Source organism: Chaetura pelagica, unplaced genomic scaffold, assembly GCF_000747805.2.
Source record: "Chaetura pelagica isolate M959 unplaced genomic scaffold, ChaPel_1.0 scaffold40, whole genome shotgun sequence".
Lineage (NCBI taxonomy): Eukaryota > Metazoa > Chordata > Aves > Apodiformes > Apodidae > Chaetura > Chaetura pelagica.
Genome location: NW_009952160.1, coordinates 3,012,022 through 3,031,210, shown reverse-complemented (window position 1 = coordinate 3,031,210; position 19,189 = coordinate 3,012,022). Strand labels below are relative to the sequence as shown.

General features: G+C 38.4%; 2 protein-coding genes across 2 annotated transcripts in view; one reads left to right on the top strand and one right to left on the bottom strand.

The window, feature by feature from the left end:
- The window catches only part of STARD4 (StAR-related lipid transfer (START) domain containing 4), a 10,646-nt gene extending 5,524 nt beyond the window's left edge, over positions 1-5,122 (top strand). The window contains exons 2-5 of the mRNA XM_010007237.1: positions 1,543-1,592; positions 2,923-3,049; positions 4,228-4,342; positions 4,896-5,122. Coding sequence (XP_010005539.1) covers positions 1,543-1,592; positions 2,923-3,049; positions 4,228-4,342; positions 4,896-5,122 — 519 coding nt within the window. The remainder of the gene's footprint in view (positions 1-1,542; positions 1,593-2,922; positions 3,050-4,227; positions 4,343-4,895) is intronic.
- A 9,427-nt stretch (positions 5,123-14,549) lies between these two features.
- The window catches only part of CAMK4 (calcium/calmodulin-dependent protein kinase IV), a gene marked incomplete at its 5' end in the record, with an annotated part of 111,221 nt that continues 106,581 nt past the window's right edge, over positions 14,550-19,189 (bottom strand). The window contains 2 exons of the mRNA XM_010007236.1: positions 14,550-15,118; positions 18,081-18,233. Coding sequence (XP_010005538.1) covers positions 14,954-15,118; positions 18,081-18,233 — 318 coding nt within the window. The remainder of the gene's footprint in view (positions 15,119-18,080; positions 18,234-19,189) is intronic.

The following is a 19,189-nucleotide window of genomic DNA, read 5'->3' as shown; positions in this document are numbered from 1 at the left end:
TCCGGGCCCCGCCGGGGGCGCGGGGGGGAGCTGGGGAGCCACTCGTGGCAGGACAGAGCCTGTGCGGCGTGGGTGGGAAACGTGGCGGGTTCTTGCGGGACTTCCCTAACTTGTGACACCACCCTTCAAGGAAGGGCCACGTTTAGGTAGCGATGGGTTGTGCTGCCTGCAAACCTAGCCTGCCATCCCTTCTGTTTGTTTTAAGGGATCCTTCACATAGAAGAATCCCACCTCTGTAGAATAAATGCGTTTCTTACAGCAAAACGTGTAACACTGTTAGCGCCAGCACTGCTGTGAGATGCTGACTTGTAGGTAGGCTGTGCTGGCCTCTAGAATCTTTTTGTCTATAATGCTTGAGCCCATCATGCTCCAGCTTCCAAGTATCTCCCTCTTAAAAAGTGGGATCATTCTTAATTCTTTCTCTCATATTGTTTCATTTTCCATTGCCTTTGGAGCCCCCACATTGTGACGTTTGAGGAGGGAAATGAAAGTGAATGCAGTTCCTGCTTTCTCCAAGCAGTTTGCTGTACCCTTCTTTGGATTTTTTAAGTCTTGCTTTGTCAACCTAAATAAACTTTGCTGGTGCATCAGTTCTAGGCATGGTGGATACTTTTTAGTCCTGGATAGGAAGGAGAAACGTATTTTGGTATCTCAGTGTAGTAACGTGGTAGGAATTTACCCTTTTGTTACAATGGTTTGGGTGACTCTTGTATCTTTTGGTTTTTTACTAAGAGATGTTGGTAATAGAGGGTCAAATGTTCTTCCTCCCCACCTCCCTTCCACCCTTCCTCCATTCTTTCCTCCCTTCTGCATACAGTACTTATGCTACTGTTTGGTCCTTTGTGCATATATAATAATAATTCCAACTAAAAAGGTGCTATATAATACTCTCTTTAGCACCAAAATTCAGAGATTTTATACAGAGGTTCCATTTCATACTTAGATAAAAATCAGAAGATATCATTTTCTTTGTTTTCTCTGTCTAAGTTTGAAACAAATAGACTGCTGCTTGCAAGACATTTCTAGTCAAGAATCTATGAGGGAAGGGTAACTTAGGCCTTCTTATCTACCACTGCCAGCACTGCTTCACACATGTGCTTGGTCGTGTGTTACAGGCATGCAAGTAGAAGTTGTGCTGTCTTCCTGTCTGAATAGTGTCCAGTTCATGGCTTTCCAGTTGCCTTTTTAATTGAAAGGATTTACCTAGTAGTTTGGTTTCATTGTCCTATATTTTTCATAGTAAACTGGCTTGGCGTGCCAAGCCGTATTTCTGCCCAGGCTTCTGGCTTTTGACACTGAGAAAGTAATTGACTGATTTATTTTTTTTTTAAATAATGGAAAATTACGAGTGAAAGAAGTCTGAAACATCTGCTTCTGTTATTAACAAAAATATACTGAAGAGCCCAGGTCAGTGAGCACTTTGGGCTGAACCAGAGTTAATAGTGAAGTAATTTGCTTTTCTTCAGAAAATCTGAAGCATTTTCTCAACATTTCATAATTGTATCTAACTGTCAACATTGCGTTCCTTCCCTTTCCTTTCAGAAAGATGCAACTGTGTGGCGTAAACCATCAGAGGAATTCAGTGGATACCTGTAAGTTTGCCTGCAGAACAGATACATTTTTAAGGTTCCACAAATGTGTTTTGAAGAGTTTAAAAATGAAGGTTGTGGATTCTATAATCCTCAGCTACACAGATTCTCTAGAGGAGAAGCTAAGTGAATGCATTTCTTTTTAGTTTTATACTTTAATGCTTTAGCATTGAATGCTGTCTAGAACAGCAAAGAATGAAAACTAGGGAACACACCACAAAAGTGACTGAAGTGGGTGACAGCATATGCCCAGACCTTTTAGAAAGATTGTCTGCAAACTACAGAAGTCCAGGTTCAGTAGGTCTGAACTCTTACTGGGTGACCACCCAGTCAGTGCTTGGACTGTTACAGTGACTGTGCAACTGCAATAGTATAAAATGTCAAGCATGTAGTTGTGGGAAAGACGTGGTGAGTTTCTGTCTCTGAGTTCTGATGGTATCTGTAGGTTTAGCTAGAGAAATAGTTACTTGACAGCAGCACTCTGAAGACGCAAAAAGTCATGCAAAAAGGTAGTGTTTGAACATATCTCAAAGACAGATAGTGCTCTGTGGAATTTAAGTCCTGTTAAACCTGCAAGAGCTGATGACACCAGAAACCAAGAGTCTGCTAACTCTGAGCAGGGTCACAGGTACACTGGCATCAACAGGTTGTGTAACTTGACACACTGCCAAGAGGTCAGTGGCTGCTGAGTGCAGGTGAAGACTCCAGGGTAGTCTATTTATAGAAATATTTTTTTAAACTTTGGTCTAGATAGTTTCCCCCCCTTTCAGGAGCTGGAGGCCCCGTTACTCAAATAAACAAAATATCTGGTGTTTACTAAAAATACCTGATAAAAAATGAATGTTCTGTAATGTCTTATACCAAATTGTTTTATTTGGTATTCTTATATGCCCCCAAAGCATAAGGTAGTTTCTTATTAGGTGGGTTCCACTACTGTTACTTCTACTTTATGAAAAATGTTTTTCCCATTGTATTCCAGCTCTCCTTTCTTACTGCTTTTAGCTTTACCCTTCCCTGGTGGACTCCCTTACTCACCCAGTGAGAAGAACAAAATTACAAGTTGTTAGAGGAATAAATGGGCTGATTTTTATCTGAAGAAGGAGTTTGCCATTTACAAAATACCAATTGCAGTGTAAGGATAGAGTTTCTCAGAATAACATTTGTTGCAGAGATGGATGCCCTTATAGGTCTCTTTCTTTACTGGTTTTCTGATACCACTGTCTACTGACCATAACTCCAGGTATCAAATTATTATAGTAAACATGCATTTGCAGATTAATGGAATATTTATGGAGAATTTCTCACTTTTAAATGTAAATATATGTTTCCCTAGCTACAAAGCTCAAGGAGTGGTGGAAGATGTTGCTAACAGAATAGTGGATCACATTCGCCCTGGACCTTATAGGCTAGACTGGGACAGCTTAATGACTACAATGGACATCATGGAAACATTTGAAGAGGTGAAGACTTGTTTAGGTTTTTAAGGGAAATGTGTACAGATGCATACATTAATTTAACAGTACAGCAGAGCAGTCATTCCAACAAATACAACCATTTTTCTGCCCATTTTCTGTATGCACACAGGATATTGTGCTTACATGTGGTGGGTGACCTCAGATAAAGCTTTCTGGCTGCACAGTCCTATCCTGAAGCTTCTAGTTTAGGTATCCATCTAATGCTAGAAATAAAAGACTAATAATTGGTCAGTCACAATTCTCTGGGACCTGGGATCTCTGGTAGCCTCTGATAAAATTCATGTATAGGGAATTACAGTGTGGTATTTTATATGCCAAAGCCTTTTTGTACAGTTTGCTTTCTTCTGTTATGTGAGAAATAAAATGGTGGGTATTAATAATCCACATATGCAGAAGCTGCAGCTTTTCCCTTGTCCTGAAAGGCTGGCTTCACTGTCGGCCAGGGCTTTGTGATGGGAGCCAAAATACTTCATATTGAGAGGCAGGACTTAATAAAGAAAGGTAGGTTTGAAGTTGATAAGGAAAGAGATGGTAGCCTTCTTTTGGTTACTGCGTCATTCAGTATGACTACAAACCCTATGGACATTTCACCTGAACATGGATTGCCTTTTGCTCTGACTCTTCAGGAAATTTTACAAGGCAAAGTAGTTTTGCTAATTATTCACTAAAATCTATGCAAACTCTGTTGTTTCATAAGAAAGCCTTTTTTTGAAGAACTGTTGATATTCTCTTTTATTAAGAATTTATGGATTAAAAGTACCTGACAGAGCATCTTGGTACATAAAGAGGCCTCTTGCAAGGTACTGATAATCCTTGGAGACTTCATAAGTAATGATTAAGCCACATAAAATCCAAGTGGCTTTCAGTTCCCAGACATGATGACACAGTTCTTTAGTTCTAGTCAGTATCATTTAAAGGTGCCAGATGTTGTCTGCCCCTGCAGCTCTCACTTGTAGACGGGAAGTCCTTGCAAAATGCCAGGATTTAGACTGAAAACAGCACAGCCGTTCAGACCTCACTGAAGTTGCTTGCACAGTTTAGTTGACAGAGGCTGCAGCCTTTGTGGGAAAGGCTAGCCACCTACAAGTGAATATTTCCCGTATTCATAATACAAAGGTATTTTTGTTTTCTTACTCTCCTCATTTATTCTGTCACTCAACAAGAACTGCTGTGTGATGCGCTACACCACGGCTGGTCAGCTCTGGAACATCGTAGCACCAAGGGAGTTTGTTGATTTCTCCTACACTACTAGCTATGAAGATGGGCTTCTAACATGTGGTAAGGTACCACTTACCTCTGCTTTATTCATACTTTGCAACAGCTGATTGCCTTAAGATTTGTTTCACATTAAGTGCTGCAGTAAGTGTGCAAAAGGGGCGTAAGATGGTCTCTAAAAGTATTTCAAAGGTATTTTAACATTTTACATGTTTGAAGAATTATAAAGTTACTGGTTTACCCATGAGCTCTCTCTGTGTGCCAAATCTCACTTATGCCAACTGTCGGACAGGAGTGTTAGAGACAAGTTTAGTGCTCTGACTCAGCTCTTATGGCAACCTGGGTAGAGTTACAAGTTGCTCAGCTTGCTAGTAAATGGGAGGAATGTCTTAAATGTCAGAATTTCTGCTTATCAGGCCCTGCTTGTCTGTTGTGGAGTTTGAATGAAAAGTAGACAACTTTCATGTGTGAAAGTACAAAGGAACTCTAAGTGTGTCTGTCACTTCTACTACGTTCCACAAGCAGAAACTCATACCTTTTAAATTTCCTGTACCTTTATTTTTTTGTGTGTGTCCAAATTAATTTGCCTTTTTTGTTTGTTTATTTTCTTTCATAGGTGTAAGCCTAGACTATGGAGAAGTGAGACCTAACTTTGTCCGTGGATTCAATCACCCTTGCGGTTGGTTCTGTGTCCCTCTTAAGGACTATCCTGGCCACAGTCTTTTGACAGGCTATATTCAGACTGAACTGCGAGGGTTGCTGCCACAGTCTGCAGTAGACACTGCCATGTCTAGTACCCTGGCCAATTTCTACTCTGACCTCAAGAAGGCACTGAAAGCATAGACAAATAGTGACTTAGAAGCCCACACGTTTCTTGTTTAGCTTAGCATAGGTTAGCTACTGGGTTAAGAGGTGAATAACATTGTTCCTAAATTATACCTGAACCTTTATGTTAAGGCATTCGAACAACTTTACCAAGTACTTTTTGATGTGATACTTAGCATACCTTCCTAATTCACAGTGCAAGATCCTGTTTCCTGCTCAGCATTCCGCAGCTGGGTGAGGAGCAGGCTGAGTTTACAAACTCTGGGCTTCCTAGGTAGAAGGCACAAGATGTGGGGTGGGGGCTTGAAAAATGCAGTATGAACTCTACTTTCACACACAGTGTTGAGAGTGGAGTGCTGAGGATTTTGCTGGTGCAGGTTGCTGTACAGGTAGTGTCTCACTGAAGATGTAATTTAGTAATATATATTTTTTTATATTTACTTATTTTTTTTTATTTCTTTAGTTTGTAAAGGTGCATCTGTAGTTTATTTATAAAAATTTGCTTTGATTGATGGGGATATTACTTAGCTTAGTTGTTTAATGATATTATATGTAAGAAAGCTAGTTGCTCTTGTTAGCAAAAATAAGCATTCTTGGCATTTCTTCAGTGTTGTAACTTAATTAACTGTTGTATATAACAGTCTCAGTGCATAGATAAAGAAATGCTCTTACAGCTGATCCAAAGCTCAGTTAAGTCATCAGGTGTCTTTCCATAGTTTTTAGTGGCATTTTAATCACACAGGTGCCAAAATAGCAAACCAAAATGGATCTTCTGTGATACTCAGCTTTTACTTAAATTTGCATGTAATTGTGTGTGTAGATTTATTGGTTTGAGTTTTTTTGTCTTTCTTAACTGAAAATCCTGGAATTACTAAAACAATAGAAAGGACCACCAATTTGCTTCAGATACACACATTGGTGTAACCACAGCAGCACAGATGGCTAGCATGCTGGTACAGTGCTCTGGGGTCTTCTGTGGCAATACCCCAAGATTGATCTTTGCAATAAATGAAATTAGCATCTTAAAACTCCAGCAGCTGAAAGCCTAATCTCAGGTTGCAGAATTGTTCAGATCTGCTGGAGGATGGTTAAATTTTTAAGAATATTTAGCCACCCAGTAGTGCTGGCAGGTACATAGCAGAGGCTTTCAAAAGATTGCTGTCTGTGTTGCTAGGAACCTGAATTCTCTTTAAAATCTGACATTGAGCTTTTAATGTTTGCATCATTTTCTCAGGTGAGACTGTAATTATCCCTATACTTTACCAGTGCTAGCAGTGGCAGAGTTAACAGTGTAATACTTAGGAGCCCTAATATTTTCGGGCCAGTTGTATAAATACAATCCAACCACCAGTAATGAACTCTCAGAAAAAAAAAAAAGAAAAAAAAAAAGATTAAAATTGTTCCCCTGCAATATTGGCTCTTCTAACACTGGCCACTGTAGCTGAACTCTGAACAGTGATGACTTTTCTTTCTCATTCCTCAAGCGAAGAGGTAGAACAAATATGACATCAAATGCAGTCATACATAAAATACTGTTTAAGACAGTTAAAAACAGTGGCATTGAGCAGCCTTTAATGTCTTCATAGGCAGAAAATGTCAACCTCCTTTTTGGTTTTGTGTATTCTGCAGTTCTCTTGAAACTCCTTCGTTCCTTTTCCCATCTTTTCTATCTTCCTTGTTTCCTCAGCAGTGCTGGAATTTCACAAGGTGATGTTTTGTCACCAAGAACTATAAGGATTCAGTTTCAGGAGCTATGCTTTTTCCAAAATGCTAGGGTCCACTCCTTTCTAGTACTGGCATGAGGCAAGTATGAAAACCCTAGCAATACTGCTCTGAGGGATGAATGAAGATATCATGATAGAGGAAGCTGTGTGAAGTATACCCTATTTATCCTTCCCAGTTATAAAGACTACATGCATAATGACTTTGCATGTTTAAGTCTTTTTTTACAACTGCTGGGACTGACTAATTAAGAGGTTGTGATACAGATGTATGCAGAGAAAAATATTCCATTGCTTTCTAAAAATCCCAGTTTAAACCTGCACAGAGGCACTAAAGTGCTGGAGAAACAGGTCAAAAGGAGCACAAGGCACAGGATGATGTTTGTACAGCACTAGAAACTGTAGAAAAGATTAAGAGGTCTGTGTTCCCGACACCCATTATAAGGGCTCTGACACCTCTAGAATATCTGTCCTTATTTTGTGTTCAGTGAAACGGGTTTTTATGCTTTCAATGAGGATAGGCTGATGAAGCCCAGTGAACAGCTGAAGAAATAAAGAATATGTGTTAAAATGGAAGAAAATTGTTACTGTATTTTAAGCATGAAGATGTTTTAATAAAAATTTTTCTATGCAGGTTTCCTTTTTATCAACAGCTGTTTTCAGTAACAGGCCTAGAAATGGAAGAAGAATATGAATAGGAGTCAAGTTTCTGAAAGCAAAGTTGGCTGCCTATTTTACATTACAGTAATTTATTCCTTAGTCAGTGATTAAATTGGCTTTGTATGTTCTAACAGATGTAGTCTATTGCTTCTGCCTATTATTCTGAACATTCAAGTGAATAACTTGAATGAGTAGAGACTACCAGAGACAGAGAGCAGAGGCAGTTTTATTTATTTATTTTAATAAAGAGAAAAGCTCAGTACAATCCTTCAGTTTTCAGATTAGGAGAAATCACAGAGGGTGCAAACAAATTTTAAGGATTTATTTTATGGGATCTCACACTTTTGAAAATTTAGAAGCGCAGTGATTGACAATGTGTGCTGATTATGCTGCTGAAGCAATGCGTAGCTGATTACCAGTCATTACATCAAGCATCTCAGCCATAGGGTAGTACAGAACTAGAAGAAAGATGTCTGGTTTCATAGTGAGTTGTATTTATTTGAAGCCAAAATTTACTTTCTTTTTAGATAGCTAAGGATTGAGAAAAATCTTAGATGTTGAAGTAGAGCTGTTCTTTAACCAAAATACATTCACAACCAAGAAAGCCACAAAATTAGATACTTAAGACAATCAGAACCTCTTTTACCAATAGTATTGTTTTCCTCCTGTGTTAATGGGCAATCTACAAGGGAGTCAAGACAGTAAAATCAGGAAAGCAGTTGAAGGGACAAAGTGCAGGAGCCCATATTTTGCTGTTTAGGAGACAGTGGGAGAAGTAAATCACCTAGTTGTGGTATTTCTCTTGTCCTCACAGCAGCAGAATTTCTGCAAGTCTGTGAGGGTCTCCAGTAGTTGATTTTAAGAGTGATTCAGTTACACTGGAATGTAGTTATGCAAAAACGACTTCTGAAAAAGATGCTCAAGAATAGCAGAGACCAGTTTTTGCTAGGGAAATGGCATGTATATAGAAACATAAAAATTATTTTTATATTACAAGTATTTTTTAAAAAAAAACCTTACTTTTTCAGTGGTTTAGGCAATATGACAGTCTAATACTTAGCATGTTAGATGCTTTGTGTGTGGATGGGAAAGGTGGCTAAAGATAAGACAATTTTCCTGTTTGGCTTCTGTTCCTCATCTAAAATCTCCAGCATTAAACCTTGCCTTGTAATTGCGCTCCTTATTTTACATATGCAGAAGATATGAGCCAAGTTCAGTTTGGGGGCAGTCTGTTGGGAGGGGGAGCAGTACTACAGATAGATCCTCTGGGAACGGCACAAGTTCTGATCTGAAATTGTATGTATTTATAAATGTGAAACATGATGAATTTGTAAAACATTAAAAGAGTGTTTAATTCCTCCAGCAATCATAAATAACCAGAAATGTTTTGATGGTGTGAGCTTGTGATTCAACCCATGAGGTTCACTGCTGTAAAAGTAGCCGTAATTCTAGTAAAACTAGTGAAGTTGTGCCTATGTTCAGAAATTCAGTCTCTCTTAGCAGTGGTTTTAACTAACTGTGTTCAGCATTTAAGAGATTGTATTTATATTTTGAATGCAATAAATTAAATAAGAATAAATTTAAAAATTGATTCAAACAGACTTGCCTTGTAGCTTTTTCATCCCTTGTGTGGGTAAATGTAGCATTCAGTTACTTTTTGGGGGGTTATGACTGATGTAGTTCATCTTCAGTTGGTCATCTGTAAAACAAACTACCAATTTATCTTAAATTTGAAAGCAAAAAAGCCTAGTTTTACTTAGAAATTTGACTTAGGCTGAGGAAGATGTACAACTCAGCTCTCTACTAAACTGAAATATCTTGAAAACTGTACAAATAGGGTTTTCTCAAACTTGAATTCTAAAAATATGTATAGTTTTTTTGTAATGACGCCCTGATTGCTGTGGAAGAATTGTATTATTTTGTATTTCTATTAGTTAGCTTTTAGCATGTTTAAGAAATGGTTTATTAACAGTCAAAATTACATTAATCCAAAACACATGAGCATGTAGCACCTTACAAAAGGCATATAGATGTACCTTAGGGTTATGAAGCATGCTGCAATGTATTTTGACTTGTTTAATTAGGATCTACAGAAAATGCCTGTATTTTATGTAGAACCGTTCCTTGTTTCTCTCACTAAGTCTGCATAGAAGCAGGAGAGGTCTGTAGGATTTGACTTCAGCGCAGAGTTGCAGCCCTCTTCTGTTGCTGAGAAAAGTAACTGAGATACACCATGCTCTTGTAGGGCATGTATCATGTCACGCTCTTCAAAGTGGGGCAGGAGAAAGTACAGAAGCCACTTTGGATCATCTAGAACATCTTGCAGAGCTTTTATTTCTTACATTCCTCAGGCTTTTGAAAAATCATCTCTTACAAAGGGTTATGAAGGGACTCTGCATTCAAGCAGTTTGCAAGCCTAAGGAGTTGTAAGTGGAAGAAACAACAAGCTGCACCAGTAAAAAGACAGTGGCCAACTAGCCAAGAAGCCATTATGCAGACCTGTGGTAGTTAATACCCTTGGCAAACTGAGTAGGAGGGAACGTGATTGAGGGTGGCTAAGGAAACAGCGAAGAAACAAAAAGTAGTCCTTCCAACACCTCAGTTTTGCCAAGGCCTCCACTCAGGTACCACATGCAGCTCTGGCTACATAGCTTTTGGCTACACATGTCTAGACAGACTGCAGTCAACGAGAGGCTGAGAATCTGTATGCAAATAAGAAGAGCAGTGAAAGAGCTAGAGCTCATGACCTGGAGGGAAGGACTTGGTTTGTAGTGCTGAGAGAAGAGGATGTTGAACAAAGGAGTATTTTAATGACCTTTGGATTCATAAGAAATGGCTGCAGAAAACAGATCTCCACAACAGACAAACTGTTAACAGCAGCAAAAAGACTCAGAACTTTACAAAATAGTTTCCACGCATAAGAGTAGCAAAAATTATTTGGTAGATTGCATAAGAAATGGTAGTGTCTTCATTGCTGTAGGTTTTTAAAACCAAGTGAAAGAAACATCTATCTCACATAACTCTCCCTGGGGCACAGACATTGCCTGGACAACCTTACAAAGGTCTTTCCAGCTCCCTAGTTCTGTACCCCACTGCTTAGAACAGATTTAGTTTTTTTCCAACTGCTAAGGTTTTGAGAGAAAAGCAGAAAGGGAAACACTATGTCAAGTTGGAATTAACTCAAGACTGTGCCATATAAACAGATAAAATCCATCACTACATCTCCCTGTAATGATGAGTTGTTCCTTATCCTATGCTGAGCATTAGCTGTCAGCAAATAATAGATGTAAGCATTTCTAGATTTACTGTTTATTTAGCATCAGACCAGTCATGCAAGCCACTTATTAAAAATAGACTTCCCACCATCCAAGCATATTGTCATGGTGTACCATTATTTCCATGCAAGCACACAAGCAGGAACATTGGTCCCAAAAAAAAATACATTGGAAAAAAAAAATACTGTCAATATTTTCAGGTTCCAATTTTTCTCTGGTTCAATTGCACAGTATAAGAAAAGTTACTACACAAATAGGCTTAGACTAAATTAAAAGTGTACAGTTAAACAAGCAGTCCATAAATGTCTATTTAGTTGCTAACATCTTTGCTAGTACAAGCAAGCCATGTTGACAGTACAGGGTTTCTTACATATTAAGCAGTAAAAGGAGTCAGGTACACTGGACACAGAGCTAATTTGAGAAAGTCTAATAGATATATGACATTTTTGGTTGTAATTATTAAGAGTCCAGCTGCCATTGCTCTGAGAGCAACAAGCTTCTGTAACAGGGTTATAAAATACTCTGTGTTACAAGTCAATAGCACCATTTGTCTGTTCATCTTGGAAACATCAGCCCATATCCTAACCATGCAGCATACACTCCTCTTGAATTAATAGAAACACAGAAGACCCTGCCTGCAGTCCGATTCTCATCCAGCCTCAAAGCAAAGAGCCACCCTTAATGTACCACATTTCCTCAGATTGAAATCAGTTTAATCTGATGAGCTTCTTGCTGTGGGTTTGCAGCAGCTGTCCAGACTCTGCTTGGTTCTTTCCAGGCTTGCAAGGGCATGGTGAGTTTCCCCAGGACTAACAAACTGCCTCCTCAGGTGAGACTCAGTGACTCCTCTTCTCCCAGTGCCTTGCAAGCTGGATCAGCCACCCTTGCTGTTCTGAAAGACTATCCTATTTATCATATTTTCCATTAATAGGGTTCACCCTCCTCCACCTCTCCTTCTTTCCTTCTCCCTAAACACCTTCACTTCGAAGTTAATTTTCTTACAAGAATAGATCTCTCAACACTTTGAAAAAAACCCTAAACAACCAAACACCAAAGCAATATTCCATATGGAACACTACATGAAATTTCTGCTATTTAATCAGAAGCATTATCTTGATTCTCATGAGTGTGAAAAAGGAAGTGGCTCATATTGTGCATCATAACATGACACAGTTGGGGTTAGCTCTCAGCAGCCTGTAGTTTAACTGTTCTTCTTTCTAATTACTTAAGATAAAAAAACCTGCTTAGTTTGTAATTACAGTTTTCCTGCAGCCAAAATGATAAAGTTTTGATCTTGCAAACAACGCACCCACCACTACACAGGAGGCTGGGGCTGAATATATATGTTCTATTTTTATAAACATGGCTGATGGTGACATCTGGAAAATAACAGAAACCAGGGAACCTGAGAACCTTGGGGGAAACACAGATATTTCTCACCTTAATCTTTGTCCAGACAAAGCTAAGAACAAGCTCTCTTTGGTGTCCTCCATAGCAAAATCCTCTGGTGTCTGGGTTTTTTTTTTGTGTGTGTGGGCATTTATTGTTTGGTGGTACTTAGGGATTTGTGGTGGTGGTTGGGCTTCAGGTAAAGTTAGAATTTGTAAGTAATATAATCATGTCTTGGGATCTCTCTTTTCCTAGATACCCTGCTTCTTGCAGCTATGGTAGCTTTAATTTCTCACAGTGCATCACAGCTCTTTGGAGCTAACATTTGGAGGGGTTTGTGGTTAATACCTGTAAAAATGCTGCCTTAGTCTGCAAAGATATTCTTACACTGGTACCTTTATTGCTGTGACTAGGCCAACTGCTTTCAACGGGCCTGGTCATTTTGGTTCACTTCAAGCAGAAGTGTAAGATGGAGTTTAACAGCACTGTCTCAGATACATGGCTCTTCAGCAGCTATGGTTCTTTGTACTTATTATACAACCTGTTTGGTTAGTTACGTATGGTAATTTGATCACTGGTACATTTATGGTACATTTTTTTACTGAACATTTGCAAAACCTCCAGGTGGAGAGAGAGAATTCCTTAGGCAGGATTAAAATAACATTACCTCTTCACAACTAATGTGTAACTCTTATCCACATGCCTGACAGCTTGCTTGCTTGCAGGGACAGAGCCCTAAGTGCCCTTCTGACGCACACACTGTATCACAAAGTGATACAGTTGCCTTGATGCTCTTTTGCATTCAAAAATTTGATTATGGTGTGTTCACATCTACAACATGCTTACACAATGCAAAGTACAGATTTCAGCTGACAAAACCAACATGCAGCCAAACCAAATGGGCTTATGCAGTGCAATCTACTATGATGTGCAAAATGGCAAGCAAAAGTGTTGAAAGTGGCAAGAAATCTGTTCTACTTTGGAGTGAATCTTTCTGAATTTTTTTCAAGGGAAAATCTGCAAAAATGTCTTGGTCTGTTCAAAGCTGCCATAGCCTTTCCAGTTGTTTCAGCTGACCTCACAGTGTGTCACCTGGGAAAAGGATGTATGTATATGCTTTAAATTTCAACTGAGCTTAGTTAGCAAACATTTTTGTACAAGTTCAGATACTTGTAAGAAATGGATAAAAAATTCATAAGTACAATACATTCATTAGCATGCATTAGCAAAGACAGTATCTTTAATCTTCCTTTTTATATTAATTTATATTACATTTTATTTATCAAACTTACCACATGAATAACATTGTATTACCCTTTAATTTCTCCTGGAAATGTAGCTACTGAACAGTTTATTAATGACTTTTTATTTTCAGTAGCTGGTATATTTTTTCAAGGCATGTTGTGCAAGGCCTAGCTTATCATAAAAACAATTAAAGAAAAAAAGGAATGCTGAGTGTATTAGGGTGTTAGGTAACTACCAGTATTAAAAAAATTAACAAACACGAACAACATTATTTACATCACGTTTTTTTTTTTCCATTTCTGTAATATATCAATAACACAACAAAATTCACATGCTATCAAGGTGATAAAAAACAATTGTCATACATACTGATGCATGTTAGATTTTCCCACGAGGAGGAAATTCCTATAAATTATATTCAACAAAAATAATCTAGATGGTTGAAGAGCCTGACCCTAATTTTGCAAGCTGATCCATGCACACAGATTTAACATAAGACACAGAAGCTCTGGGTGGATGCAAGATCTGTGCTGGCAGGTCACTATACAGGAGGGGTCCTTTTTCAGGAAAATCTGGACTCATTATGCTGACAAGTGAAAACTGGTTACTCATAAGGTTAAACTATCTGGGAAGCAGCTAGATTATACTACTTGACCCCATACCTTGTATAAGAGTGTTTCCCAAAAGCAAAATCATTGAGTTGTGGAATAGTTTCTTTCAAGCATTTACAACCTGTGCAATTGTAGATTATTCCCTTTAGTCCTACAAGAATGTCTTCTAGCTGCACAGTTTAGAAATAAATGCATAAATATAATGGTATTTCAAAAATTTGCATCTACAGTAATACTGTTTTAGTCTACTGTTTTGCTTTGCTAACACTTACTAGAGAATGAAATGGCAGAGATCTGAGTAATTTTGGTTGTCATTAAAATACTGTATATAAACAGGAAAAGTCAGAATAAGGCATTCTCAGCACAAGCTTGAGGAATGTACATTTTCATGCACAGTGGAACTAGCATTTCAGTTTCTTCCCAGGAGTAGTAGAATGTTTTTGCATATAAATCCCCAAATATTTTTGAATTTTACAGATAAAAAGCATTATTTCATACATCAGTTTTAAAAGCATTGGCTTGGTTTTTCCTTCCATTTCATCTGCTGCAGGTCTATGAATCTGGAAGTAAGCAGTTCTAAGAAACTCACGACCTACTCTAGACATCTACTTCCATAAAACCAAATTAAATTCTATTTTGTTTCAAATGCCATCTAGAAACACTTGGATACATATATGAAGTATACGAATTACGGTAGGTAGTTATTTATCCCCATGTTTTTACCTGCTGGTATTACTGCAAATAAAACTGTTTCCATGACATGCCTTATGGAACAGTTTACTATTTTCATAAGCAGTCACATGCATTGAAGGTAGGATCACCAGCCAGTGCATTTGGCACCCCAAAGCAGAACCAGAGAGGCCAAGCTTACAAATGTCTCTTGCTGAATGACAAGTTAGCTGGTGTATGGAATGACAGATCTCAGCTGAAACAAGGAACCACATTGACCTAGGACATTGCTTCTGGAGCTGCTGCTTCTTCCTGAGTGGGCTTCTCTTCAGGTTTGCCGTCATGGACAGGAGATGGGTTATGGCTGTGCTTGTTGCTGTCATGCGTGCTGTGACCGCTGGCACTGCCAAGGCGAGTTGATGCCACCACAGCTTTTACTGCAGCCTGAAAAAGAAAGGATCAAGCAAATGCTCCTTAAGGGAGGCAGTCTGTCACCACTGCAGCATTAGTATCATCCAGTTAGGGAACAGAAGTGTCTGTAGCTCATGGTAATGTCACATTAAAATACCTGCCTTGGCCTGGACAGGTTGAGAAGGCCACCTGAAATACCAGGCTAAAGTATAAAATTGCTGCTCTTTCAAGGTTACAAGTTGGCCAATGTGAACAGAATTATTTTTCTTTTTAGAAACCACTTCAGATGTCCCATGGTGAAGTTGGATATCAAAAAGAAAGTTCTCTTCTCTCATAATAATAACAACAGTATTATCACAGATTATTCTATGAAAAGTTCACAAAGGGAAACAATCTTTGTCACTGTTGCAGTGTTGCATATGCTAAGCAAAATCATGCAGCACGTATGGGCAACTTCCTAAGTATAGATAAAAATACACATTGTGAACAGGTTCTCATATCACATAGAATGTCACAAAATGAAGATACGCCTAAAGACAATTATCTTAGTCCTTGCTTTGAAGAGTTTTATTGTCTGAAGAAACAAACCTACAGAGGTGGGGAAAAGAAATATTAATAGTAGCTATTTTTGACTTGGCTAGTTTTTTGCTTAGGCATCACAGAGTGGGTTTGCAGGAAGGGATGAAGAGAACAGCAAGTTTTGTGGATGGTTTGAAGAGGTAATAATGCAGATAAACAAAACCAAACCAAACCAAAACAAAAAAAAAGAAAAAAAAAAGAAAAATAAGATGATAATGAGAAACCAGACTGTACAAACATTGGCAAGAAAGAAGAATCAGCAAATGTAGAAGATGAATCATGGAATCATAGAATCACCAAGGTTGGAAAAGACCTTCAAGATCATCAAGTCCAACGATCTGCCCTACAATCCCTAACCACTAAACCATCCCCCTAAACACCACATCTACCCATTTTTTTAACACCTCCAAGGACAGTGACTCCACCACCTCCCTTGGCAGCCTGTTCCAATGCCTCACCACTCCTTCTGTGAAGAAAAAGTAACAGACATGAGCCAATAACAGTGACAATACCTTAAAAACTGAGAGTCTAGACGTCTTAAAAGAAAAATCACAGACACGCACACTAGTGCCACTCAGTGATATAAAAATATATAAAGATACTTTTAATGCAATTTACTCTCTAGCCATGTTTTTGTTTATGAAACAAATTCAACACAATCTAGGAAAAAAACAAATAATGACAGAGAGCTTCAGAGTTATGATATAAAAATACGTCTATGTAAAGGAAGTCTGCTGTTGGACTTCTATGTTGAAAGAGAATAATATTTTATTATTCTTATTAACATAAAAACAACTAAAGCATGTATTCACTACATGGTTTTCTGCTTATTTTTTTACAGCAATTAATTGCCTAAAAATGTAGGGTTAATTTTATACATATATTTCTTTAAAACTATTAACTCCACAATAACTGTGAACTCCAGTTAATTCTCTTAATAACTGGAGATTTGGTCACTTAATCTTTAATAGAAAAGCAATGAAGAAATTATATTTAAAAACCCAGCTTTTACACGGAGCAATATAAAGTGGCTGACTATAATCTAAATATTAAAACTGGGCTTCAAAAAATGTCATTGGTAATCAAATGTGTAAACAGATGAAGAGGATAAAAATTAAAACACGCAAAAATGGCACATGCTGCTTTGGGAATAATTAAATTTATTACTCTGCTCATTCTCTGAAATAATTTTGATATAACAACATTGCAAGACAACTTCAGTGAATACATACAACCCTGCTGTAAGGCTACAGAAATCTTTTGGAAGATAATATGTTAATAGACATGTTTAGTCAGTTCTGTATGGGCAAAGCATCACTGTGAATTGTATCTACTCTGAGATTTTTGTAAATGACAAAACTTCTTTTTCTTCGCCCTGTAGAGATTCTCTGTTACAGTTCCCTAATAAAACTGAAAAAATAAGCAAAACCAAAGTTAAAAGTCATTGTGAACTCGGGTTTTCAATGGGAATTGTAAAGCTCTCAGTCAAGATGCCTTTTACTCTTAATTCCAAGGGCTACAACAGTGTTTTACTGTAGTTATTGTTAACAACTGCTGTGCTGAAGTATCCCTGGAAGTCTCTCCTAAGGAGACACAAACATTAACAACTGAATAAGGGATTAGTGGAGAAAACAGTTTCCTGATGTTGTGTCCAGCTGAGCGGCATTTGCACCTAAAAATGTCTCCTTACTTCTTCCCATAGTAAATATGTAGACTAGATAGTAAAGAAGCATACTGGCGACCCAAAACCTAATGTTAATGTCAGCACAGGTCCCACCTGCACTCCTGCTTTGCAGTGCTTAATTTCCAGATAAAGAATGCTAATGCACATTTGCTCTTGAGGCACCTTGGAGTGCATGTTTTAGGTCTATTAATCTCAACCCAAACATGCTACAGACATACACTTCTGAAATGTGGACTCCAGATCATACGGAAGGATGGGTTAAGCTCCTGCTTTGTATTGATAGGTAGAAAAGCTAGGGTGACTTTCAAAACAAAATATTCTATTGTAGATTAAATATCTTCCAGATATATGGATTCTCATGAAGAAACTTCTCCGAATTTTGTTCTTTCTGGTCAGTACTCAGAGGATGCACAAGCAGTACAGAACAAATGGAGAGAAGCAAGGAAGCAAAAAAGGAAGAAAGGGAGGAAGGCAAGGAATTTGCAAAAGCTGTGTACATTCTCAGCAGTTCTGTCTGCATAGAAAAGAGTTTTCAAATAATTTCATGCATTTTTATTTGTTTGGCTGCAGGCATCGACCAAATCAGCTTCAACTGTTTCGTCTTCCTCAGTCACCTTAAATAAAAGCTTCCACACCATTACGGAACGTTGTTCTGAAAAGTGTAAAAAGTTTCTTTAAGGCTACTAATTCAATTGCATGCTTTCTTAGCCAAAGCATAATCTAAAGACTTGCCTTAAGTTTGCGCCGGGCATTGAATTCTTGAAGTTTCTTTTGTGCCGTGTCCATATGTGCAAAGTTTGCTGCCTTCCCTGTGACCCATGGGTGCTGCAAAGCCTGTAGAGTGGTGAGGCGTTTCTTGGGGTCTAAAACAATCAACTTTTTAACCTGCATCACAAGGAAAAAGTACAGAGGACTGTTAACCTTACTCTTCATTTATGGAGCTTTGCATTTTGGGGCTTTGGTCTTGGTTTGGAAAGCACCTTTATGAAACACATTCTAAGAAACCAACAAGAATTTCTATACAGATCTTTGCACAGATTTTGTTTCTGGCATGTCTTGGTCCTTCATAAATATCACCTGAATAAGACAACCACTTAGGGGAAAGAGAGGAGAAAAAGAATTAACCAGTTATCAACATTTGTAAAAGGATGTAGCAATACAACTGGCCTGTATCCACCATGGGCTGCCATATGTCCGAACGGTCACATAAACCCTTAGAGAGTCCCAGATTTCCCCCAGCCAGAGAGTTTGCTTAGAATATTCCCACTTTTGGATTTGAACAAGGTTTAAGCTGGATTAGAGTTTTTAAAGTTGCAGCTCCTGAAAACTTGTTCCATGCAGTCACTGCCAGGTACATCACAAATGAATTACTTCTTTCAGTCACCATAAAACCTTATATACACAGGAACGAAAAAGTACTGTATAAGTATTTCTCTCTTAGCCCATGCTGAAACTAATGCTGCCATTCCCTCTGTTACTGAGACGAGGGAAGCCACACCTCTCCAGATACAATAGTAGGACATTTTTGGGAACAAGGCACTGCAGACATATCCTTGGGAGTGGAGGTGGTATAAGCTTACGGTTACAAAGTGTGTCCAGTCAAGCTGCATTTCATGGATTTTGCTGTATGTCTGAAAAATTGGTGGTTGAATAATAAACAAAACAGAAGGGTAAAGATGGAGTAAAGAAGTTTACAGATGGTAGTCAGAATGGCCACACTTAGGCAACTCTCCTGACTGCACACACTCTTGGAGCAGAGTGCAAGTGACAGCACAGGGCTCCACCACTGCTATGAGCCTGTGTGTGAGGGGTGAGCTTGCTTTAGGGGTCTCTGAAATTTC